This window comes from Anolis sagrei, chromosome 4 (assembly GCF_037176765.1).
Source record: "Anolis sagrei isolate rAnoSag1 chromosome 4, rAnoSag1.mat, whole genome shotgun sequence".
Classification (NCBI taxonomy): Eukaryota; Metazoa; Chordata; class Lepidosauria; order Squamata; family Dactyloidae; genus Anolis; species Anolis sagrei.
In genome coordinates, this window is record NC_090024.1 from 64,600,626 (window position 1) to 64,627,314 (window position 26,689).

Below are 26,689 nucleotides of genomic sequence, written 5' to 3' on the forward strand. Positions count from 1 at the left end.
TGCCCACTCCTACTTTAAGATATATTGGCTTTTTCACTAACACCTTTGCTTCATTTATAGCTGGAAGAGAAGGGTGGAAAAGCACAAAGTGAGCTTGGTCTTGAGGCAAAGGCAGCTTTCAACAGGGAGAGAGAAGAGCACAAGAAGCATCTGGCTGATCGTCATCAGTTAATGCTGGACCTGCGGTGGCAACTCCAACACAGCGAAAAGAGTTGGAGAAGAGAAAAAGTGGAGCTTTTGGAGCGGCTTGACAAAGACCGACGAGAGTGGGAGCGGCAAAAGAAGGAGCTGCTAAGGAGACTGGAGCAGGTGAGTTCAGGGGCTGATCAGAGCAAGACGTGTCTTACTTTAACTGTATTGCTACAAAAGGATTTGTCAGCTTTTGCTTTCTGCTTTCAAAGTAAGGATGAACTTGGCCTCTCTGCATCATTGTTTCTCTTAACAGATAAATACAAGCCCAAGGGATTAAAGCAGATAAAAAGTAATTTTAGCTTCACTGCCAGCATATGGGAAATTAGTCAAAGGTTAAAGGCCATTTCCTAGATCATTTAACTCATCTTACAGTTGTACAGTCAGTCTCGATCCCGAGTGTTGCAAAGCTTTCTTGCTCTTCAGTCTCAGAAATCGTATTTCCTTCTGAAAAACAAAGTTTTGTTCTGCTACTCATTTTGTCTTGGGCCTTCCCTTACACAAGTAAGACCTGATAGTGTTTGCAATGAGTGGGACCTATGAGTGAAATACTAATTTCTGAAGGACATGTAATATCTAGATTAGTGCTTTGTCTTACTGAACAAAAATGGATTTGGGGATCCACTAAGGCTTCGTTCCAGGACACACATTTTCCATCACTATATAAATGCTACAGTTAAATGTGTGCCTTATATAAAATGGCAACATCAAGATGTAAATTTTGACATTTTGGGGGGGAGAGGGATATTTTCAAGTCATAGATTGTAATACATACAGAGGTCCTACTGTATACTGCAGATGATGAGAAACTAATTTCCAAAGCAACAAGTGAATAGTTTTAAAACTACTGCTAATATTAGAAATATGATTATAAGGGTTTACTAGATACGGGCAGACCCCAAGTTACAAACAGCTGACTTACAAATGACTCATAGTTAAGAACGGGAATGAGACAACAGGAAGTGAGAGAAACCTACTCCTAGGAAAGGAAATTCACTCCTGAAAGAGTTACCATGGGGAAAGAGTTATCATGGGGAAAGAGGGTCTCTGCTGAAGCTTTCTCACCAATCCTTGTTTCCCGATCAAGCCAAATTTTTCAAAATCCAATTACCATAGGGACAGAAAATAGAGTGAAATCTTATGAACAGGACACAGACAGCAAAAACAAACACCACATGGTTGTAAACCCTTCCCTATGCTATCCATTTCCCCAAGATAGGTAGGTAGGTAGGTAGGTAGGTAGGTAGGTAGGTAGGGTAGATAGATAGATAGATAGATAGATAGATAGATAGATAGATAGATAGATAGATAGATAGATAGGGGTGGAGTTATACTTTAAAATGTATCTATCCTGCCTTACAAATAAATTCAATTTAAGAACAAACCTACAGTAACTTGAGGTCTGCCTGTATTCCAAACAAACAAATACAATTGATAATTTAGCAATTTTTATTTACTGCAGTAGCTTTATTCATTTGCAGTGTAAATAATTCCAGTATGATCTTCCTTATACTGTTATACAATTGATGACTATAATTTCAGGAATTAGTGGAAGCAAAAGATTAAAGTCAAAGGTGATATCTAATTGGGGGTTAATTAGTTAGAATAATTAGTTAGAATTATTAAGTAAACAATTCTAACTTATTAAGAGGGTCAACAGAGTTGACATCAAGCTGGAGATCTTGGAAATTATTTAGGATGGTGTAAATAAATAAATAAATAAATAACTGATAATTTTGTGCCTGCATACTGGCTATTTCCATGGGCTGCATGACCCTCTTCTCCATCCTGTATTTTCACTCTTCTGCTGGTTGATTTCAACTGGCAGAGCACTTGTGCTAGCATATGCTTCTGCCAGCTGATCATAAATATGGGCTACAAATGTGAAATGTCATAGCAGCTGAGGCATACTGTACAATAAATCTCAAACTGCTTCCATCAGAAAAAAAGTTAGGTAACAGGATGGCTACCAGGGTGAAGAGTTTCTAATATGTGTCCATTTCCCAGTACTTTAGTACAGGTGTTCAATGCCATCTCTGAAAAATATTTTAAAACATAAAAATCTGGAATATTTCAAAAACAGCAAAGTTCCTGAAAGGCTAGCAAATGTGTTATGGCATAAATTGGAATTAAAGTTTACTTCATCCAACTTACTGTCTTGAATTTGTGGGCATGCCCAAGCACTGTTATGGTGAAGTCATTGCAACAAGTGATGCTGGAAGGCAACAAAATAGAGGAAGTCAGCAATAATGGCATTATTCATATGTTAATGATACTACAGATATTCTCACCTTGGAAAAATAGTAAATATACAGAGTGTAATAAAAACTCATGCTGATAAAAGTCACAGGTGACAAAACTGGAACCATGCTTTCCTATCACAATCCATGACATAATATAGTAGTTAGTCTTTATGGGACCACAAGAACCATTGTTTTTTGCAGCAAGAAAATAGTCTAGGTATTCTTCTGGGAACTGAGCACTTCGGATTCTTTTATTTCTTACTGCTTTTATTGCTGTCCTTTTGTCCTCTGGATTTCCATATTTCTTCTTGTATTGTTTCATCTTCTGTTTGTTTGGTAATTTGTTTGAGGCTTTAAGCTGAGAGCGATCCGTTCTCTTCAGCTTGCCCACCCAGTTCTCAATAATGCAGGGCAGGATTGTATGATGAATAACGGTGGTGGTGGTTATTTTACTCAGCTTAACTGACCTGGCATTTTGCAACAACATCCATTCTCCTCATGACATATCGCCAAAGTTACTCTAGGCACAATAGCTGGACAAAGCCAAACTAGGGGTAGCAATTAGATTTCTGACACATCATATATGACTCTTTGTAATAACTTTGACAAGTACTACAAGAGCCAGAATGGTTGCGATAAATGACTGTGTCGCTCAGTTGTACAGTCACTGATGTATTGACAGGATTATATCTCTGTCAACATAATTGTGTTAAGCCCTCTTCACATATTATTGCCATGAAGGGGGCTTCTGCTACCAAAGTCATTGTACAGATTCAACAGCCCAGTCTCTGACATCCACCCACTGAACACTGAAGAAGCCTATATACCAGATAAATCTGGCCCACTCAGGGTTCTGGCTACATGGATATTCTACATGCATAGAGGGCTTCTCTATGCATTGGCTTCCCTGCCGCATAGTGGCAGGACTGAGGAAGCTGTGTGTAATAAAGAGTAAGACTGAAAAGCTTCATAAAGTTGGGAGTAGGGCCAATGATTCAGCTTCCCTTCCCTCTTAAATGCCTGGAGGCCTGTTTTGCCATGAAGAAGTTATAGCAGATGTTTCAGATCAAATTGGGCTGTCTACATGCACGTTTCATCAAATTACATTTACATGTGACAATCCTTACTAAAACACCCTTCCTTAAATTTCTCTAGCACTTACAGAACAATTTGATGTTTTGGGGTTGAAGGTATTGAAAATGATGTAATCATTTCACTTCTTATTAAAATCCATATTTAGTCTCAGTGACAAAACTTGCTAACTTGTTCAACTGAAACTGGCAGTTGAATAAAAAGTGAGGGAATGAGGTATACATAGTATACAATAGTACCGATGCAGGATTTATACTTAGTGGTTACAAAGAAAAGAGTACATTTCCAACAGCTATTCTGATTTTTTGCCCCTGCAGTATTTAAACCAGTAAACCAGTATGTTCTTGATTTTCATAAAAGAGTGCTTAAAAGAGCTAATGTGCAATCTCCAATGGCTTGTGTGCATAATTGCTCCTCTTTTCATTTATAAATGAGCTTTGTACTATTCCTGTTCTTGGGGAAATGGAATCTGCTCTGTGTTTTCTTGCTGTAATGCTTCCCAACACAGCTGGAAATAATGTGTTAGGTAGTTGCAATCCAGTAAAATAATTGCAAAACTTTTATGTCCTTTGTGTTCAACTATGTCAAGGTGGAGGCGGTGCATCCTATGGGCTGTACATTGCCCCAGTCCCTTTTTGTGTCTCTCTGAGTACATTCTATTTCCCATAATTCCCAATGCGTTTTTTAAAAAATGAATGAAAGTAGCTCCAAATGGAATCATCATTCACAAGAGCAATTCCCCACCTTTCTTGAGCACAAAACGTGCAATGAAAATTGTCTTATCCTGCCCAAAAAATTGAAGTATAAACTAGAAGTGACTTCTGTTCACTTCTGAGTTGACTTTATTTATTTATTTATTTCATTTTTTATACCACTTTTCTCAGCCCGAGGGGGGACTCAAAGCGGTTCACAACAAAGTAAATAGCAAAACGCAATGCCTCACAGGGTATAAAATACAACAAATAACTAAAATAGCTTGTAATAATAATAACAATAATAGATCAAAACCAGTAAACTATAAACATCAAACATAACATAAACAACATAACATTACACCGATCCCAAAGTTGTCTTGGCTGCTTCATCTTACTCTCAAAATGCTTGCTTAAAAAAGACATGTTTTGACTAACTAATGTCAGGAGGGGGGTGCAATCTGATCTCACTGAGGAGGGAGTTCCACCACTGAGAAGGCCCTGTCTCTCATCCCCACAAGTCACACCTGCGAAGGTGGTGGGACCGAGAGCAGGAACTCTTCAGCTGATCTTAATGCTCTTCCTGGCTCATAGAAGGAGATACGTTCAGATAGGTAAACTGGACCAGAACCTTCCAAATAATTTTTCACTGCCACAAGGAGGAAAATTGGCACCCAGAGTTGTCTACACCTGACTTAAGTATCTGTTTGATAGGTTTGCTTTTGAAATCCCATTTCAATTCCTCTTCTGTTGTTTGGGGCACATTGGCTGATTGTTTCTAAACCCAAACCAAAATACACAAGTTTTTGTCTTTCACAGGTCATGTGCAGATTGTACCTAAACCCCTTTGCATGTAATTATCCTGTGCAAGTATGAGAAATTAAAAAAAGAAGAGTGTACTATTTAGAAGGTCTGAGCAACCAAGAATAGCAATTACAAATCTGTCATTTTACCCATGCAGATTCACAAAAGCATCTGTACTAATAATAATCAAACAATTCCTTGTATATCAGGAATTTTCTGGAGATCTGTATAACTTTAGTTCAATGGTTTTTCTGCAAATACTACCCCTAATTTAATTTCTGTAGAAGTGATTAGTATATTTATATTAAAATAAATAAGTTTAGACAGCAAGTATCAGTAAAACAAAAAGACAATTTGAAATATTGGTGTATAAGATACGTTTCTTTGATAGCCGTAACAATTTTTTCTCTGATAACTTTCATCATATTGTAAGAAACAGAAACATACTCTATAGAAGATAAAATAGATCATTTTGGATAATTATGGAAATTCAGCTTATACATAGAAACATGCTGACCTACATTTTCAAGGCCTCCAAATATTCTCTTTCAAGTACGCTGCTAGTGTTATCTCTTGAGACACAACATCAAACCTAATTTTGTCCTGATTGTGACTGCAAGCTTTCAGATTTTCGAACTAATTATTTAATAATTCATTTTTGTTGTTGTTTAATTAAGAAGATGGGTCTTTTGCTTTTATATCATATTTACATATGCACATCCACAGTTTCGACCAAAATGTAGGAAAAAAATACAGTGAGGATCGTTGTTATTGTGTACCTCCAAGCCTATTCCAACTTATGTTGACCTTAATGTGAACCTATCAACAGACTTTTTGGGTATGATTTGTTCAGAAGGGCTCTGCTTTTGTTTTCCTCAGGAGCCGAAAAGGTGTGACTTGTCCAAATTAGGGATTCAAACCCTGGTCTCCATAGTTGTAGTCCAGTGCTTGAACCACTGCACTTACGCTAGCTCTCATAGGGATTAATGTTGCATTTAAAATGCTGTCTAATTCTGGCAGTCCATCTAATGCCTGAAAGGTGACCACAGAATCACCGTACCATTATGTACATAACTGAGAGAGAATTTAGAATTTTCTATCTTGGTATATTGTTCACCAAGTGGAAAGATGCACAAAACCTGCCTAGAAAGTTTTATGCTCTTCGACAGAGAGCTCTGCTATTACAGTGGCATAGAATGTGGAATGGAAGGGAGAGTTTGTTTATCCCTAGAGCAGTGCTTCTCAATCTTCCTAATGCCATGAGCTCTTAATACAGCTCCCCATTTTGTGGTGACCCCAACCATAAAATTATTTTTGTTGATACTTCAAAAGTGTATTTTTTCTACTGTTATGAATTGTAATGTAAATATCTGATATGTAGGATGTATTTTCATTAACTGGACCAAATTTGTCACAAATACCTGATGCACCCAAATTTGAATACTTGTGGGGTTGAGGGGGGATTGAGTTTGTCATTTGGAAGTTGTAGTTGCTGGGATTTATAGTTCACCTACAATCAAAAAGCATTCGGAACTCCACCAACAATGGAATTGAACCTAATTTTGCACACAGAACTCCCATGACCAACAGAAAATACTGGAAAGGTTTGGTGGGCATTGACCTTGAGTTTTGGAGTTGTAATTCACATATATCCAGAGGGCACAATGGACTCAAACAATGATTGATCTCGACCAAACTTGGCACGGATACTCAATATGCCCAAATGTGAACACTGGTAGAGTTTAGGGAAAATAGACCTTGACATTTGGGAGTTGTAGTTGCTGGGATTTATTGTTCACCTACAATCAAAGAACATTATGAACCACACCACCAATAGAATTGAGCCAAATTTCCCACACACAACCCCCATGACCAACAGAAAAGACTGTGTTTTCTTGTGGTCTTTGGCAACTCCCCTGATACTCCTTCACGACCCCTCCAGAGGTCCCAACCCCCCCCCCCCGGATCCTAGAGCTATGTTTTGTTTTAGAAGGTAAAACTGTCCTTCCATTACAATCAATGGCAGGGTCTAGGACTGGAAATTGAACCTTTTGCATCATTATTCAGAAGTTCCGATTTGTCCAATGGAATCTGTTTCCATTGCAACCTAAAAGAATGAACTAGGGTGTGAAAGGTTTCCTATTAGGTATACCCTTACCAGCAGAAGTATCCAGAACGATCATTTCTGAACCATGAGAATCATTACATGGGGGCATTTTCATTTGTAATGACTTGAATTGTTTTCCCCATCTTTCTTAGAAATACCATGGTGTAAGATGAAACAATGGAAATCTATAATGCGGAATAAAATATAAGGGGAGAAAAGGTAAAGAGCAATTACGTACTTTGAATTTTTATAGCCAGTTGATTTTCTTTTGTGATTTTTCCCTCCGCTTCAGAAAATACATCCACGAGGAGACAGCATCCTTTGTGACTCAAAAGCAACTGGCCTTCCTTCATTTTCAAGTCCAGAGAAACATCGTGTGGCTCGTCCAATGGGGTTGCGATCTTACTCTGATTCTGATACCATGCCGTTTGAAGATCGGACAGCATCTAAGCTAAAAGAAAGTGACAGATGCATTGCCACAGAAAACCTCTTTCTGGATACGTTGTCCCTTGATTCTCCCGATGATTCTGAAGAACCACATCCTCAGGAACTGGGGCAAGAAAGGTTTTTAATATGTGGAAATGAGGTGAGTCTTTTACCGCTTATATTTTCAAATATGATATTCAGTATTGTTCCTCTTCTGATAAAGAATGCTTCCAAGACAATGTTTATAGGAATCCAGTAACAAATTCACTGCACCTATAATTAACGTATTAATCTGTAACTAGATTTAGTGATATAAAGGAAAGTTGATACCTTTTGCATGATGGAGAATTGACATCTTGCCTTTCCACTTTAGTGGAATTTGAATATTGTTGATAAATATGTGGTGGCACAGTGGGTTAAACTGCTGAGATGCTAAACTTGTTAACCGAAAGGTTGCAGGTTCAATGGAAAATCCGGGGAGCAGCGTGAGCTTCAGCTGTCAACCCCAGCTTCCATCACCCTAGCAGTTCGAAAACATGCAAATGTGAGTAAATCAATAGGTACCGCTCCGGCAGGAAGGTAACGGTGCTCCTTGCAGTCATGCCGGCCACATGACCTTGGAGGTGTCTGCGGACAACACCGGCTCTTCGGCTTAGAAATGGGGATGAGCACCAACCCCCAAAGTTGGACATGACTGGACTTAATGTCAGAGGAAAACCTTTATCTTTACCTTACCTTATGAATACTTATATCCCACTTTTCAAGGGAAAATGCTATCCCAAGGTGGCTGGTATTGTAGTTAAGCTAATATAAATACAAATATACTGGTAACTACTACTTCCTCCCTGATGAAATAATTCTTCAGCTCCCCAGATATAGGAAGGAAACAAACATCAGCAATTAAGCCAAACTTTCTGCATGCTTCAAGTTTTGGGATTTTACCTCTCTCCTACAATAATACTGTCAGTTCCAGACCTGTAGACCTTCTCACACTCTATATAGATTTCCAAATGTCATGAAATTTGACTTCCACCAATGGGGTGCACTCATTTGAGAAAAATACATGAGGGTATTGTAGCAACATATTTGAAAGTCACATCCCATTGTGTAGATTTGTTTTTGTAGGTTTTTTCAAGGGAAACCTCAACATATCATCCTTAAACACTGCATGTATTTATATGTGTATGTGCATGCATAAGCAGGAGTAAATGCGAGTGAATTCTTGTTGAGGGCAGAACAGCAGGCTACTAGTGGCTGGCAACCCTTAGCAGTGAGGGTCATTATAACCTTGGTCTGGTACCAGACTGCATTCACAATGGGTTTTTTAAAAAATTTAAGATCCCTATTCAAACATTATGCACACCTTATATGGTAACAGGATATCACAGTCTCATTTCCACACTACTACTACTACTACTACTACACCATGCAGTCTCATTTCCTCGCCCTGCATATGGAAAAGATTGAAGAGATTTGGGCTGCTAATGTTGACATTTATGTTGGAGCTCTTACATTTGTGCATAGAATTGTTTATCTTACTAGAACTTTAAACAGTTATCTTTTTCACTCTAGAATAACTCTGTTCAGGAAAATGCGAGTTTTTAAAACCGGTCATGGATATTATGACAGGAGGATAGTTTCTATGACAACACTGTGTTGTGAGGAATCATTGTAGTATTCCCTATATGAAGAAAGTCTGCCCACATATTTTATAGCAATCGTTTAATGAGTTTCAGCTAATGCCACTTCTGAATGTCTAGTGATTTATAATGGAAATAATTTATGAAAGGGGTGGATCGTTATCTCCGATCTAAGCACTACTAGGTCAGTAATATCAAAGCGGAAAGTTCAGAAGAGCAGCTTCAGACATGTAAAGATAATTTCAGTATGTATTGCTTATCTTTCTGATCATATCATTATAACTAAATAATGTTTTAGAGCACTGAATTGTAATTATTTTTTCTGTCTAGTGTTACTAATGCAAGGGAGACTTAGTTCTATCAATTAATTGTGTGGGGACTGATTTATCCACATGCATATAAGAAAAGGAAATCCCTCTTAATTATCTTAACTATTTGTGGAGTAGGAGTGGAGGGGGGATTAATCACATGTACTCTTCAAAGGATTTCAAATAATTTGTGAAACTGAAGAAACTGAATACCAATATAGCCCACTGGCACAAGATATAGGCATATACACAAGTTTAGCATTAACTGTTAATTTTATTTTCAGGAAGAAGAAATGCACAAGGGAAATCTTCAAAGGTGAGCAAAGAGAAGCAAAAACAGAAAGAAAGCGCAAAATGAATTAACTCAACTAGCTGGTTATAGTCTGATATTACCTGCCATCCAAAACTCAGTAAACATTTGAACCTTTAATAGATTAATTACCTAAATGTACAAATCACTTAGCCCCAATACTTGATTTTGTTTCTCCATCTCCACTTTTAAAAAATAATCTGCGGATACTTCATAGATATCTTTTCCCCTCTTTCATAAAGATGACAATTCAATAGCTTTTAATGTAGTTTTACTTTTGTACAGTGTGTTGTAATTTCCATGTACAGTGCTGAATTTTATCCTTATAATACCATATAACTATATCATTTAGAAGCAATCATGTGTTCTGATGTAAAATTATGATGAAAAATGTGTATATTCTCTTCCTCAACAAAGTTATTACATATCAATTTTTTCTGCTTTTTGGGGTACACTTGCAACATTTACTGGTTTAGTTTAATAGAAAGACAGCATTTTAGGATTTTTTTTTCTTTCCTTGAGATTTTGGGATGAATTATTTTTCAATCTAAGGAGATATAGAAATTGCTTTCTATAGCTAGACAGAGTGACTCATGCCTACCCAAAATTTGTGACTCGCGAACTTTCTGCTTTCTGAATTACCTCTGTGTAGGAGGCAATTGTATAACTATGCCTCATTCCCAATGGATTTTAAAAACCCCATCCATCTGCACATGACCCAAGATGGGAAAGCTGTGGTACATTGGGCATGTTGCAGTCTGTAAACTCCAGCTTAGCGGTCCCATAAAATCCTCCACCCACCATCACTTCCTGGTGCCATTTTTTAAGATACAGCATAAGAAAATAAAGTATGTAATATTTCTATAGGGTAAATGTGGCCCAATTAGCAGCCTGGAGGCACATTTGGCCCATGTCCCTATGCCAGTGGTTCTCAACCTGTGGGTCCCCAGGTGTTTTGGCCTACAACTCCCAGAAATCCCAGCCAGTTTACCAGCAGTTAGGATTTCTGGGAGTTGAAGGCCAAAAGATCTGGGGAACGACAGGTTAAGAACCACTGCCCTAAGTCACTCTTGTTTCAAACTAGTATTTAGTTTTGTCACAGCTTTTTCCTTAAATATTATACATTTTATAGTTAATATGAACCAACTGGAATGCTTTGAGTCTGCTTCGGGGTGAGAAGAATGGCATTTAAATGTCGTAAATAAATAATAAATAAATATTGGTCTAATGGGTCATCTCTGTCATCGGGAAATTGGTTAACAATAGAAAGCCTTCTTAAAATGACTTTTATCTTTCCAAATGTTCATCTTAGAAACCAGGAGAGTAATCAGCTACTTCAAGATATTGTATATTTGGACAGAATTCACAATTGTGTTATTGTGATGCTTATATTCATTTTATTTTATCCATTTAACACTACACATTTCCTTCTTCAGGGCAATGTCGGTTTCCTCTATGTCAGAATTCAAGCGCTTGATGGACATTTCTCCTTTTCTCCCTGAAAAGACTCTTCCTTCCTCCAGCACCAAGGAGGATATAACACCTCCATTATCCCCAGATGATCTGAAATACATTGAGGAATTCAACAAAAATTGGGATTACAGCACTACCAGAAACAACGGTGGAGCTGTGGAGAAGCCTGTTGAAGCATGGGCAGAAAGGATGGAGATTGGGAAGGCTGGGAATAATTCAGTTCCAGATCCATTCCAGCCATCTTCATGGTACCTCACCACTAGTGTGACTATGACAACTAATACAGTGACCAGCCCTGAGCACTGCCAGAAACAGCCGCTGAGGAGTCATGTTGCTACAGAAAAAGTGGGAGTTAGAGTCTTTCATAGTCCACCCGTTGTCCGCAGATTTGATAACTCAGTAGCAGGTGGCAATGAAGGGAAAGGCCAGCCTGAGCAAGACTTTTTGTTTCCTGTGACCAAAACTAAGGGTAATGTGGGTGAGACAAAAGGTGCTTCTTCAGAAGTGTTTGGGCGATGGTCGTGTGACCTCTCCAGGCATCATAACAATTTTATGGAAACTGGTATTCATCCAATCGAGCGCCCTATTTGCACTACTGTGAGTTTTGCATCATCTTTACACAGCTTGGAGATGTCCAAAAACATGAGTGATGATATGAAGGAGGTTGCTTATTCTGTCAGAAACGCAATACGAACCAACTCAACGGAGCTTCAGTTCAAAGACACAGCTTGTCAGACTAATGGGGTGAGGACTATGGGGACTCAGACCACTCAAACAATCAATGTGGGCTTGCAAACAGAAACTTTGCGCAGTATCACCAGCAGCCCACACAGGTGTCTGACACCAAAAGGGGGAGCCACACCTGTGTCATCACCATCCAGAAGCCTCAGAAGTAGACAGATGGCACCTGCTATTGAAAAGGTCCAGGCCAAATTTGAACGCACATGTTGCTCTCCCAAATACGGCTCCCCCAAATTACAGAAGAAAACCCTCTCTAAAACAGATCAACCAAATAACCGAACTTCCCCAAACACACCTCAGAAAGGTTTCAGTGAATCTGCTTGGGCCAGATCCACCACTACACGGGAAAGTCCCGTTCATACCACAATCAACGATGGCCTCTCCAGTTTATTCAATATCATTGACCATACCCCTGTAGTTCAGGACACCCTCCAAAAATGCTCCAGGTCTAGCAGCCGATCAAGGTCGGCAGAACCCAGGTCAGAACTGGGACCTATGCAGGACATGTATGCGGGTATTCGGGGCCGGTCACCCAGTCCTCTCCGTTTTGGTGCAGAGTTACAAAAGGATGAAGGAACTGAGACCATAAGCATTAGGCAGGACTTATCTGCTCCTCCGGGATACAACCTTACAGAAAATGCTGCCAGAATCTTGAACAAGAAACTGATGGAGCATGCCTTAAAGGAGGAAAAAAGGCTTGCTTCTTACAGCCCTCCCAGTCTTAGCAATGAGAACAGCACAGGAGAAATAGACAAAGTTGAACCAGGGTCCATTGAGGTAATGAATTTTATGCTCACATAATAAACAATTTTAGATTAAGTGTAATTGTGAATTCCAGTAAACAAATACCAATAGTTGTTTGAATCAATATCAGATGTATTTCATAATGTATATTTGTTACATTTTGGAAGAAAATTAACACTGCAGGGTCCTACCTTACACACACATATACTTTGGAAGACTTGATATAATTGTACAGTACTTGTACAGTATTGAATCCACAGACAATGCATATCATAATGGTTTTGGATAATTTAATGAAAGCATTGAAGAGAAAATGCTAGAAATTTGAAGTAGTTGACCCTTGGATTTCCTTCTTGAGATCATCCAAAGCAGTTACCCAAATGAACTCCTTTCACTTTTACATCTCAAAGGATATGAAGATATTTCCACTTACTGATGCAACTCACACACATACTATTTTTCAAATAAGGCACCGAGGAGAGGGTGCACCATTGTTCATTCTAATCTCTTTTGTACATTACATGAGATAGTACTTTCCATTCAGTGAAGTTATTGATAGAATTTTTAAGCCAGAAAGTAAAAAAAGAAGCCTTTATGTGAGAAATTTTGGTATGATATCCTAAGAATTGTCATATCCAGTTCTGGAATCTAGAATGATGTGGGATGACTCAATGGAAGAAACCATGTTATGTGGGATTTCTTAGAAATTTCAGTTTTATAGACAAGACAGAGAGGTCACAGATGTAAGAAATATATTTATGAGATTACACTATTATTTGCCAGTATTGCAAATTCACTTTCTCAATCGAAGGTCTTTCAGCAGGATCTCTTTGTCCTGTCATAGAAAACAGAGAGCATTGGAGGAGAACAGACCTTACATATTGCATTGCAGCTTGTTCTCTCAGAGTATATCTTGGAAACGTTCATGATTCTAGCATATATTGGAAATGTTCTAGAATTGAAGATTTCCATAAATATCTTGATCTATTGACTCATTCCTTTTCCAGCAGCTCTGCATGTGATATTTCTCTGAAAAGTGTTGAGACAGTTCCTACTGGAAAGTTTTTTTTTCTCTTATCTAGGATGGCCCTGTAGCTATTAGAAGTATGGTCTAAAGTCAGCTTAGTCATAAACGCACACTAGATGCCATTTAAAAGCAAACCTTGTTGAACAAGAGCTATATTTGCACTTACCTTCTCCATTGGTTTTGAGGCAGGTGATGATTCCTGAATTGTCATAAGAGTTTGAAATCAAGTTACAGTACTTGTCATTCCATATTTCAAAATATATAACTCAGATTAACCTTTAAAGGACAAACATTAGAAAATGCAAATCCTGCTCTAATAAACATGTCGGTTGATATTTTTTTGTTATACCTTGCTGCTGTTAATGTAATAGCAAAATTTTCCATGAAAACGATCTACTCCAGATAGTCAAAAATTTGGGGAAAGAAGTATTTTGAGAGTTATGGATACAATAGCTCTGTTATTAATACATATTGTGAATGTATACTTTCAAGAAAAATGAAACTCCAGTGGATCTTTGAAAACTAACAAATGTTATCTGGCACGAGCTAATATAGATAAGTAGCCAAAGCGGTATATAACCGGTTGGTCATCATGGTACCATAATATTTTTGGTTTTTTCTTCCCTGAGATCCAATGCAGTGTGTGCTGAATCCAGATCCATGTGTGCCAAATACTAATGTGTCCTAGTTTAACTGAGTTTGAGATTATTTAGGATTTGGCCCATCCATGCTTTTATGCACACATTTCATTTGTGACTCTGGACTGAAGGAGGTTTAGATCTGGTGTAACTCAGCTTTTGCCTCATTCTCCTATTTTGTTAACAGAACTTGGCTATAAGTGGAATTATGGCAGCAGATCCCTGAGATCAGATGGTAGAGGGCTCATCTCTCAGAAAGGCATTTGAGCCTGCTGAAGATAATTATGTGTGATGCTAACCACCCACAGCCAGCACAATTCTCAACTAGGATTGCTTTCATCCTGAAATTCTCCATGAATGTTGTGCATTTGTTTATAAAGATGTAAAATTTGAAAAGTTTGAGTTCAAAATATGGATTTTCCAAACATGATTAATAATAAGGTTTGTGGAATTATCACTTACACCAGATAAGTTTAAGAAAATGGTTTTGCAATGTTTTCCTTTCAACAAAACTTGCCAAAGCACATTTTTGCATATGTTTGGTGGCTGAGCTGCACCTAAAATGGCGTGCTATGCAAAGTAAAATGTTGTATCAGTAATGTTCTTTATGCTATCATTATAGCTATTGGAATGTCTCACCTAACCCTCCTTAATCAGTCTATCTGGTCATGTTGAAGGAAGATTTTGTCTTGTCCCCGATCCTCCTGGCATGATGTCTTACTGGTTCCAAATTCCTGCATGGAATGATGGTCAAAAGCTTATTGCTATTTCATTTGTGCTTCTTGCTGTTTCCTTTCTTCTAATGTTCTAATAGGATACTTTTTGTGATACCTGCTACAATCTTGACTACTTCTTGTAGATTTCAAAGACATAGCCCATATTAATCTGGATCAGTATGCAAAGGGGTCCTGTAGTATCTTTGAGACTGAGATAGGGAGGTTTGTTGCATAAGTTTTTATAGACTCCAGTCTGCAAAGCTTATATTAACAACTTCTTTCTCTCCCTCTCAAAGATCTCTTTGCATATTAGACTACGTGTACATATATGCAGACATATATGCATTATATATATACATACACACTAGACATATGGAAGCGATGGTTCATAACTTGTTTAACCTGTCTCAGTGGCTGTATGCTGAATCCATAGCTAAAAGATGCAAATTTTAAAATGCCTGATCTGTCATTTTACTAAGCCTCTGCTTGACTAGTATGTCATGTTATGTAGGAACCTGACACTCTTTCTCTCTGGTCAGACAAAAGGCAACATGGTTCTGGCCCTCTGCCCCTCCCAAAAATTGCTGTGATAGAAATGGATTGTGCATATATCAGCCATCACAATATTTTCCCCAGAGGCTAGGAAAGGATAGATCTTTTAAGAAAGACCAGCAGCCCATATTCTCTGCCGAAAAGATTAGCTGCTGCAGGACTCGCCTCATCATATTCTGTTCCTAATAACACTTCACTGGCTGCATATTTAAAGTCTCTGCTGAGAATGATTTCCCCCAGAATAACAGACAACATTAGAAAGCTTTATTTTCCTCAGTTTCCCTTTTCTCTCCTTTCTATATAAACCTCTAAGATACAAAGTCAAAATAGCAGAGTCAAGTCCATTAGGTAAACTTTGGAAGCTATCCTGTGATTAAGAACCATTCCTGTTCTTTGTAAAAACAGAGAGAAAATGCAGCTTTCTCATTTGAAATAATTTTGTCTGACTTCGTTATAGATTCAGAAGAGGCAGAATGCATTCTTAACAATGGAATATGTTTTCTGAGGCAGTATTACCATGGCTAAACTGTCCTCCTCTTCCCCATGTGTTTTCTCAGTTTGAAGCTAGCCCATTTGTTTCTTTCCTGTAGTCTCTCCAGAAAAGGCCAAGACATAATAAAGGCTATGAGTGAAATCTGGAGAGCTCTTCAATGCTGACTACAAGTCTCTGGTTTAAATATTCTTTCCAACCTACTTCCTCTCTTTTTTTCCTCTGTCTGTCTGTGTCCAGAACCAAACTGTCTTACTAACTGCCCCCTGGGGACCCTAACCCTGCCTGCCTCACTGCTGTAAGTCCTTTCTACCTTTGTTTCCAAAATGTTTTGCTTTTTCTTTTAAAAAAGTCAACTTGGTGTGAAAGTGTGAACTGAAGAAGCAACAACATTCTTTGTGATTGTCGTGATCTGGCAGGATTTAAATAGAAGCACCCAAGTCCTATATCGCTGGCTTTAAAATGTTCCACACTAAACATAAATCATATAGGCATTCTCAAACCATTTAAGCCAACATTTCCTCTTAAAACAGTTTCATCCCATGGAACACAACTGGATTAAGGGCCTTATCACACTTGAGAATGAATCCACTTTAAATCTGGTTTATACCTCCTGCAGAATTCTGGGGTTTGTAGTTTAGTGAGGCTGTTAAAGGCTCCTCCCTAAACTACAAAACCCAGAATTCTGCAGGAGGCAGAATTTAAAGTTGAGTCATTCTCTAGTGTGATGAGGTCCTTGATTGATTAATTGCAAATGTTCAAGTTGTATATCTTTCTTCCCATAATGGATGTAGTTTACTGTTAAAGGGATCTTTCTTTTTAAAACTTTCCTTTCCTGCCCCTTCCTGATCTTTCATCATTCTTCATTTTGTGTCCTTTCTGGCACGCAATAATATTATGTTCTCATTTCCAACACAACAAGGCGGAATAGGCTGTTTTGTTCACTCCCTGGGATTAAGCTAATGCTTTAAGTACTATAAGACAGTTCACTGCTTGTGCTGCAGCAACATAACCTCATCCACAGGATCAGATCATAAAAAGAACCAGACGTCAAGGAGCTGAAAGTAAAATGGCAGGAATCAGCATTACTATGTGCCTACATTTTACAGCGTTAAGGGTGCATTTGTACTTTCATTTTACAGCACTAAGGGTCCATTCATACTTTCCATGGGGTGGTTGCCGTAACAGCATGATAGCCTAGCCATTGCAAAAGTTTTCATTGCAAAATAACTCACTCTTTTCATCTCAGATGGAAAGGAAATCGGGTTGAGAGAAAGCTCCACTTAATGGGATGATAGCTTTACTGGCTGAATCCATTGTACAGGTGTGTTCGAACATGCATAATCAAAGAGATGGAGATCCCAGAGAAGCATGCTCATTCTGCTTGATATACAAATGTTTATACAGGCTCAAGTAGACAAAAACCAACAAAAGCAAAAGGCAGCTATGCACAGTACAATCACCCCTCCACATTCGCTGGGATTAGGCGAATGCGGAGGGTTGTGGAAAATGAATAACCACAAATAAAGGAATTTCTATTTTTAATAACATATTTATTAAATCCTGTCGGAATTTTTGGGTCCTGCAGCATGATTCTCAACATCCACTGGAAGCTGACTAGGATCACACTGGAAAACCTGTAGATGCCTAGAGATGTCTTCTAAGAGAGGTGTCCTCTCTAAGAATCTCAAAGTACTCCAATGTGACTGGAGGAAGTTGGCCATAGAGTCACACTAGAGGACCTAGAGATCCCTAAAGAGAACATTTAAATCAAATTCATGAATAAACAAATTCACAAAAGTCAAGCCCGCAAATGTGGATGGCTGAATGTATTGATTGACTCCAAGTGATGATGCCATGCGCTATACTTTCCTAGAGTTTTAAATACTGATTTCAAAATGGGTTCTGAAACATTATCGTGCCTAAGGTATGTGGATAAAGTCAAAATCCATAAGTCTTCAAATCACCGGGCATCATGTCTGTTAAATGCACTCTGTGGAAAGAATTTTAGCTTCCTCTCTATGGACAGAGCAGTTGGAGTAAGGCCTGCCCTAAGAGGCATTCAGTAATTTGGCATAACCAGGTTAAGTCACATGTTGCTTTCTGAAGGTAAGCACACTGGTGTGGAAGAACCTGGTACAAATGTTTAAAAATTGTAGTTTGCTGACATTATTTGGCCCAAGGCACACAAAAAAGAAAAATCAAATTTAATCTCAAAATGAATACATTCCGTACAATAGATCAGGGGTCCTCAAACTTTTTAAACAGAGGGTCAGGTCTCAGTCCCTCAAACTGTTGGAGGGCTGGATTATAATTTGAAAAAAGAAAAGAATGAATTCCTATGCATATTGCACATATCTTATTTGTAGTGCAAAAAACACTTTAAAACAATACAATAATTAAAATGAAGAACAATTGTAACAAATATAAACTTATTAGTATTTCAATGGGAAGTGTAGCCCTGCTTTAGAGATAGGATTGTTGTTGTTGTTGGGTGCTTTCAAGTTCTTTAAGACTTAGATTGACCCTGAGCGAAGGCCGGGTAAATGACCTTGGAGAGCCGTATCCAGCCCCTGGGCCTTAGTTTGAGGACCCCTGCAATAGACATTAAACGTTTTCGGTTGAATTTTATCTAGAAGGCATGTTTTTTGAAGACAGTTTTCAGCAAACACTCTGAAAATATGGCATGTGTCCTTATATACAAACACAGTAGACACAGTTTGGAGTCACCACCAATCATCTTGTCTTCCCATGAATCTTCTCATTCCTTTCCACAGAAAATATATTTACTGTGCAAAATTTTGAATCTCTCCTCTTCAAGTAATGTACTCTTCCCTGAACTCTGTTATGGGGAATGGCATGGTCACTGCCTCTTGGAGTGCATTCCTGTTCAGTGAGATGCATCAACGCATCAATTTTATTTGGCTCGTCTAAGAGATACACTAAGTTGCAGACTTAAATATAAATAAATGTGGCCAAAAAAATCTAATCTTCAATTCACAGAAAAAGTATTATTACATCGACACCTGTACATATAATTGAAGTGCATTTAATGATAATGTAGGGAAAAATGGGCCAGTGTCTGCCTTCCTGCCAATGCTAAAAAGTCGGAAAAGGAACAATGAGGAAAATGGCGTCAGGCTGTTTGGCAACAGTAAGGTGGAATTTCTAACGGTTAATGAAGTCTGGAAAAAACATAGTTTCATTCCATCTTTCACTTGTCTGGAATTTGTTATGTTTCCATGCAGTGGTTGTTTTAACCTGTCACATGTTACACTAACAGTATGTCAACTAGCAATTTTCCTATGATCATGGACACTCACTCCAGTTATTGTTTGTTTCTTGATCAACACCCGGTATAAGAGCAGTAAAATAATAATATAGCCACGATTGCCATTCACTAACAGTATTCCTACTTTAAAATTTGGACTAGGAGAATCTCATTTTAATATGTTCTTGAAGGGTAACTTCATTCTACCCTAGTTGCTTTCATACTAAATAAATTTAGGCCATGTTAGAAGCTTGAGTTTACAGCGTATGCTCCTTTCTATCAAACGTGGCAAGTTTTTCCCAAAATAGTTCTTCTGTCCATGCGTCTTTATAGGAAGAGTCTTACTTCTCAGGGTAGTCTGAAGACAATCCTGCAAATGAAATGTCTGCTTGTCTGTCTGTCTTGTATTCCTCCATGTTGCCTGATATTACCAGCCAGTGTACATGAATTCCCAGATAGGGATGTACATTCAGAAAGGTTGGAACTGTCATTCAGAATGTTTGTCTGTGTTATCACATGTAACTATGCTTGTCTAATCCCATCTGTTGTCCTCTCTGTTCCAGACGTACAATGTGATCTAGAAACTCAGCACTTCACTTAACTTGTATTTTTTGGCTATTGTTGTTCCATAACACTGGCCAACACATATTTTGGCGCCTCAGATGTTAGATCTGTTTCTGAGTATATTTAACCTGCTGATTCAAAAAATTGCACCAGTTTTCCCCTATCAGATACAGAACCATATGCCATTTACCAGTTGCTACCTGTTTGCTGACAGAAATTCACAATTACCACATCTAAGAATCTAGAGCTGATGCCATCTATCCAATGCAATTTTCTGAATCAGTGACCCAAAGTACCCTTGAAACAAGCCTAAAAACCAAGCCACCAAAAATATCTTTTGTGGTTTACTATTCCAAATGATGTATATTGCCAGTGTTCATTTTACTGTGATTTTAGCTTGCACATCACTCTCATCTTCATGGTGTCTGCATTTTCTCTTCTCTGTGTTGACAACTTTTAACACTTTTTTGCTTTTATGTTTTCTAAAAGGCACTAAGTGCAAAAGCTGAGAGGTTTATCATGTTACGCAACACTACACCTCTCAACTTAGTGACTGGAACACAAAAAATGTGTGCAAGGTTTGCCATTTTGTGGGAAATCATATAGTTGTTATCAATCATTCTCGCTCCTAAAATATAAAAATATCACAGTTAAAAACTGCTTCTACTTCAAATAGAAGCAATCCTTCCCATAGGTATATTTTCCTTGCTCTGAAGAGCAGGTGTGGGATGTAACTCAAGACTGGCATGACCGTGAAGCAGAACAGTGTAACTCGGGGGATAGACCATTTTTGTCTGTAGGTTTGACCTATCTGTAGTGCCCCCAAGTATCAATTTTATTCAAGAATTGTGAAATTTGAGGTGAGAAAGTGAAGTTTTCAGTGTATTGTCAAAGGCTTTCATGGCCGGAATCGCTGGGTTGTTGTAGGTTTGGCCAAGTTCTAGAAGCATTCTCTCCTGATGTTTCACCTGCATCTGTAGCCAGCATCCTCAGAGGTTATGAGGTTTGTTGGAAACTAGGAAAATTGGGTTTATATATCTGTGGAAGGTCCAGGGTAGGAGAAAGAACTCTTGTCTGTTGGAACTAGGTGTGAATGTTTCAATTGGCCTCCTTGATTAACATTTGATGGCCTGACAGTTTTTAGGTGTGGCTTGTTACTGCCTGGGAAATTCTTTTGTTGAGAGATGATTAGGTGTTCCTGATTGTTTCTTGTCTGGAGTTTCCCTGCAATTGAGTTTTGTTTTTTATTTACCCTTTTTAGTACTGGTAGCAAGATTTTGTTCAATTTCATGGTTTATTCCTTTCTTTTGACATTGTCCACAGGTTTGTAGATTTCAGTGGCTTCTCTGTGTAGCCTGACATGGTGGTTGGAGTGGTCCAGCATTTCTGTGTTCTCAAATAATATCCTGTGTCCGGGTTGGTGCATCAGGTGCTCTGCTATGGCTGACTTCTCTGGTTGAAATAGTGCCTTTCATGTTCCTTGATTCGTGTTTGGGCAATGCTGCATTTGGTGGTCTCTATGTAGACTTGTCCACAGCTGCATGCAAATGCAACATGTGGTATATGGTAGACTCCTCCAGAGGTGAGAGGATCCCTCTTGTTCTTTGCTGAACATAGCCAGTGATGCAAGCCTGAATGAAGTTTTTCATTTCATAAATTAAATACGGTAAAGTTGGCACTAGTGTGAACTGCTTTCACAGAGTCAACTGAGGTCTTTCCAAGTTAGGCTTTCCCTACCTATAATTGCCCAATGAGTGGGACAAAGATCACAAACATTAACTTCCATGTATAGCCCGTTTGTGTTTTTTTGGATAAAAGACATCCGTTGAGAAAATGTCTTTTGAATGATAGTGCTAGAAGGATCCTATTTGAAAGCACTCTTTATAGTCTTGCTATTTGTTCAATTACATTTCCATATTTTAGTTATGTCATTAATATCTGTTATCAAGGCCAAGAAATTTGTTGTTGTTTGGTCTCAATTACTTTTAAATTATAGTACAACAAAAATGAACTCAATGTTGTACCTGAGTGTTTTTCAACTAAAGCATGTATCATAATTTGTAAACAGGCTATATTCCCAAGGAATTTGACCAATTGTTAGTTCACTAGCAAATGCAACATATGGTGCTGTTGAGAACCCGTTTCATGATACTTCATATTGTGGATTTCCCTCTGCTCGTGAAATATAGATGTTTGTGCAATGGCATTCATAACAATGTTCAGAAAGAGAAGCAAATTCAAGTAGTATAATTCACCTATATTTACATCAGATATGTCAGGCCAAACTGAGTGGGATATCAGGAAACATAGTTGTAAAGTCACATCAGATTTGTGAGAGAACAGTGAAGTATGAGAAAAGCGTGTTTAAACATTTCCCTAGAACTTTTCCCCAAATCCGTGTTCAAAGCCACCATTCTCCTTGTTGGGGCTCGCAGGCTAGAAGTGACGACTCTTGGGATTCTAACTGATATAAAAAGTGGGTTTTCCATCTGAGTGTTCCCATCGTGCAGTTTAAATTGCCAGCGCCATTGTCAAAACCATGTGTGGATTTTACCATAAGACTTGTCTAATTGCATCATGCCAGTTTGTTTGTGTAAGTGAATGTTTGTCAGGTGAATTAGGTCATTTAATTTGTTCACCTCATTCACTCATGTTTTTCTTCAATTGCTAAAAGCGAGAATTGAATCTGTCTGCAAAAATGAACTTACTGTTTTGATTTCCTTTCTCTTGATATCTTCCTCAAATATGTTTAGATGTAGCTTTCATTTTCTTTTACGGCACAGTCGTCCCCCTGCCCCTTTTCTCTGTGTAGTACACGTATTGGTAATATTAATCTTCTCTGTTTTCCCTCCACCCCAAAGGGACTACTACCTTGTTCCGCACTAGCTCCATCCCTAGAATCCTGCTTCTCCCGACCAGAGAGACCAGCGAACCGGCGCCCACCTTCCCGTTGGGCCTCATACTCCCCTACTGCCTCACTATCTCCTGGGGAAGAATATGGAAGCAAGGAACTGCCGTTGGGATATTCAAGCCAGTGATGCAAGCCTGCATGAATTATCACGGAATAATTCACTGTCTTTTGCATTGTAGCACCATTACCATGGCCAGTCTCTGTCAGCGAGGAGAGCTCAAGTTGTCACGGTCAAAGAACGTTCTGGAAAGCAGCATGTCCAATTTGGGAAACAGAGGTGTTTCTAGATTGAAACAGTTAATGTGCCTGTAATAACTTATTTTTTTCATAGCTCAGAAAACTATTTTTGCCTCCATCTTTTCTACACACAGTATATTAATTAAAAGGGTCTAGAACTATACAGATAAAGGTAAACTTTTAAATGAAACATACGTTGTGTTCCAAGGGAAACTGAATGTGTTCTCTCTCTTTCTCTCTGACTACGGACTGCCTTCTATTATATTTGCACTGTTAAGGTCTGGGTTCTGTTGGCCATTTTCCTGTCTTCTTGATTTCAAATTAGAAATGTCGATTCAGTTTATTCAAGTGTTGATTATTTTGCAAAAGGAACATTCATAAAGGTGCTTTAGCATGTCTGAAGTGGTAAATCTTAAGTAGTGAAGAAAGCCATTGAACTAGTTGACTAGAATTGTCTTAAACAAGCTAGAGGGGAATACAGGGAATATGAAATGTATAGAAAGGAAGGGGGAGCTTCAGCCAGTCTTAATGAAGTGAGCTCTATCACACATACATACACACACATATACACACATTTACCCACTCCCACCGCCACACATCACTGATTTGCATGTCTTTAGGTTCCTAGCACTTTAGTGCATGTACATCCCGCTATTGTACTCTCACCATCACATCAATGTGTCTCAGTCTCTTTCACTGTTATATTGTTGTGAATTTATCTGTACTGTACTTTTAATGTTGGTATTCTTGCATTGATTGTACAAAAAAGAGGATTTTTAAATAATTATTCAAACAGTTCAACAGACTATGTACAGTGTTTATTGAAATCTTCCCTTGTTGGGGGAAAGCACTGAGAACTCTGGGCATACTGTAACTGGTCTTGTTTTCAAAGTCTGTTTGAGACCATGTGATGTGGAAATAAACTCCTCCGTATTTACAAATTGCTGGAGTGCACTGGAATCTGTTATTCTGCCCAAACCAGCCTATCCCCTTGGACCCCATTCAAGAAAGTTTGCAAGTTTCCTTAAGAAAAAAGCAGGGTGTCAAGTTGAGCAAATGATAAATAATAAAATAGCTAAATATGGTATTTAGAAAATACAGGATTGTACCAAGATGTATAGTGTTCAATGTAGAATTCCCCCTCCAAATCTAGGTCACTAGGATGACAAATTCATTTTACATATTCCTTTGATACTTGCTCTGTAGAGTTGTGTTTGATCATGGGCGTATACAGATTCCATCTATGAAAACACAATGAAATAAAAGCCAGAGATGAAGCAGCTTTGTATCTTTCCACCCTTTATTGTAAGGAATAAAAGAATAAAAGTGGGCAAAGACAGTTGGTAAGTCTATTCCACTGGAGACTTTCATAACACTAGCATACACACAAGGTAAGAATTGTGGGAACCATCTTTTTCTTTCTTTTGTTGCAAATATCTTTGCTGTAATACCTTCTATGGGATGTCGAGCTTCCAAAATTATCCTGGATCATTTGAAACCTTTTAAACATTTCTAAAGCTGTCTTCTTCTCCCATCTGCTGCCAGAGACCCTGCACCATCCATCACACTCACATATTTCTTTCATGTCTTTTGGCACCCAAAAACAAGCTGCCATATCTTCTCACTGTCAGAAACAATGGGATTAAATGTGTATACAAAAACAATTGGGGCTAAAAAACCAAAGGGACATGTAGGTGCATAGAGACCAAGATGGAAATGATCAAAACATGCAAAGGCTGTAGAACAGCATTTCTCAACCTGGGAATCAGGACCCCTGGGAGGTATCGCCAGTGGGTGTCAAAAAGATCACCAAAAACCATCAGAAAACACAGTATTTTCTGTTGGTCTTGGAGGTTCTGTGTGGGAAATTTGGCCCAATTCTATCATTGGCGGGGTTCAGAATGCTCGTGGATTGTAGATGAACTATAAATCCCAGCAACTACAATGTCCAAATGTCAAGGTCTATTTTTTCCAAACTCCACCAGTTTTCACACTGGGGCATATTGAGGATTTGTACCAAGTTTGGTCCAGATCCATCATTGTTTGAGTCCACAATGCTCTTTGAATGTAGGTGAGTTACAACTCTAAAACTCAAGGTCAATGCACACCAAACCCTTCCAGTATTTTCGGTTGGTCATGGAAGTTCTCTGTGCCAAATTTAGTTCAATTCCATCATTGGTGGAGTTCAGAATGCTCTTTGATTGTAAGTGAACTATAAATCCCAGCAACAACAACTTCCAAATGACAAAATCAGTCCCCCAACCTCACATGTACTGAAATTTGGGCGTATCAGATATTTGTGCCAAATTTGGTCCAGTGAATAAAAATACACCATGCATGTCCAATATTTACATTACAATTCATAACAGTAGCAAAATTACAGTTTTAAAGTATTAACTAAAATAATTTAATGATTGTGAGTCACCACAATGTGAGGAACTGTATTAGGGGGTCATGGCATTAGGAAGGTTGAGAACCACTGCTGTAGAACCCTTCCTAAAGGATTTAAAGGTTAAGGGAGATGCCTGAAATCATCTCCAATGCTTTGGTGGATGAGAAATGTGGTAGCTACATTAGGCCGCATCTTATGCTGCCCTTCCCTTCAAAGAATGAGTCCTTCCACTCATAAATGGTACAGCTTGAATAGAAAGAAGGATTTTCACCACTCCCACATCTCCCTGCTGTTGGGAAAATCTGTTCCAAAAGGATGGGCCGCCTTCCAGAAGTATGGGAGGTGGCAAATTGGCTTGAGTGGAAAGATAGGTTTTTCAAAAATCAACTCTTTCCTTCCTCCATTGTGTTCATGAAAGCACCCTGAGCCAAATCATAGTATTAGGTATGTAATCCATAAGCAAAAACAACATGCAGAATAGGCTAATATATTTTATTAGGACTACTGGGGGCACTTCCACACGGCCCTATATCCCAGAATATCAAGGCAGAAAATCCCACATTATCTGCGTGTGGACTCAGATAACCCAGTTCAGAACAGCTTTTGTTGGATTTTCTGCCTTGATATTCTGGGGTATAAGGGTGTGTAGAAGGAAAAGGTTGGGTCGTTTGACTTTTCTGTGTTTTTGTCAAGGTGATGGAACTGTCATAGAAAAAAAGCAATTGAAATCATTTATGTCAGAAGACAATGTGAAAGCAAATGCCTAGCTGGCTCAGTTGTCGTTAACAGTGAAATACTGCCACAAGCTGAAATTGACATTCTTATGCTTAAAAAGGTAGAATTAATTGCAGTATTTCCAGCTACTTATCTGTTTCAAATTAAGTCCAATACCAGTACCATCTAAGAGAAGTCATTTCTTCATTTCCTGGGGTTAAAAAAAATGCTGCTACTGGAATATGGTTCTTTTTTTCATATCCGAACATACAAATGAAAAGACAGATTATACTGAACACAGCCTAGGGCTTTTAAAGAAATTCATGCTCAAGCCCTCCCTCCTTTCCCCCCTTTTCCTTTAAAGCTACAGAGACAAATTCAGGATGCCGAGAACTGGTTAATGACTCT

At 38.4% G+C, this 26,689-nt stretch overlaps 1 protein-coding gene across 1 annotated transcript in view; it reads left to right on the forward strand.

The window, feature by feature from the left end:
* The window catches only part of MTCL1 (microtubule crosslinking factor 1), a 132,392-nt gene extending 108,276 nt beyond the window's left edge, over positions 1 to 24,116 (forward strand). Inside the window, 6 exon segments of the mRNA XM_067467464.1 lie at positions 61 to 309; positions 7,420 to 7,713; positions 9,786 to 9,817; positions 11,248 to 12,802; positions 22,889 to 23,062; positions 23,064 to 24,116. Of these exon segments, the coding sequence (XP_067323565.1) occupies positions 61 to 309; positions 7,420 to 7,713; positions 9,786 to 9,817; positions 11,248 to 12,802; positions 22,889 to 23,062; positions 23,064 to 23,117 (2,358 nt within the window). The 3' untranslated portion in view covers positions 23,118 to 24,116.
* The last annotated feature ends 2,573 nt before the right edge of the window (positions 24,117 to 26,689 follow it).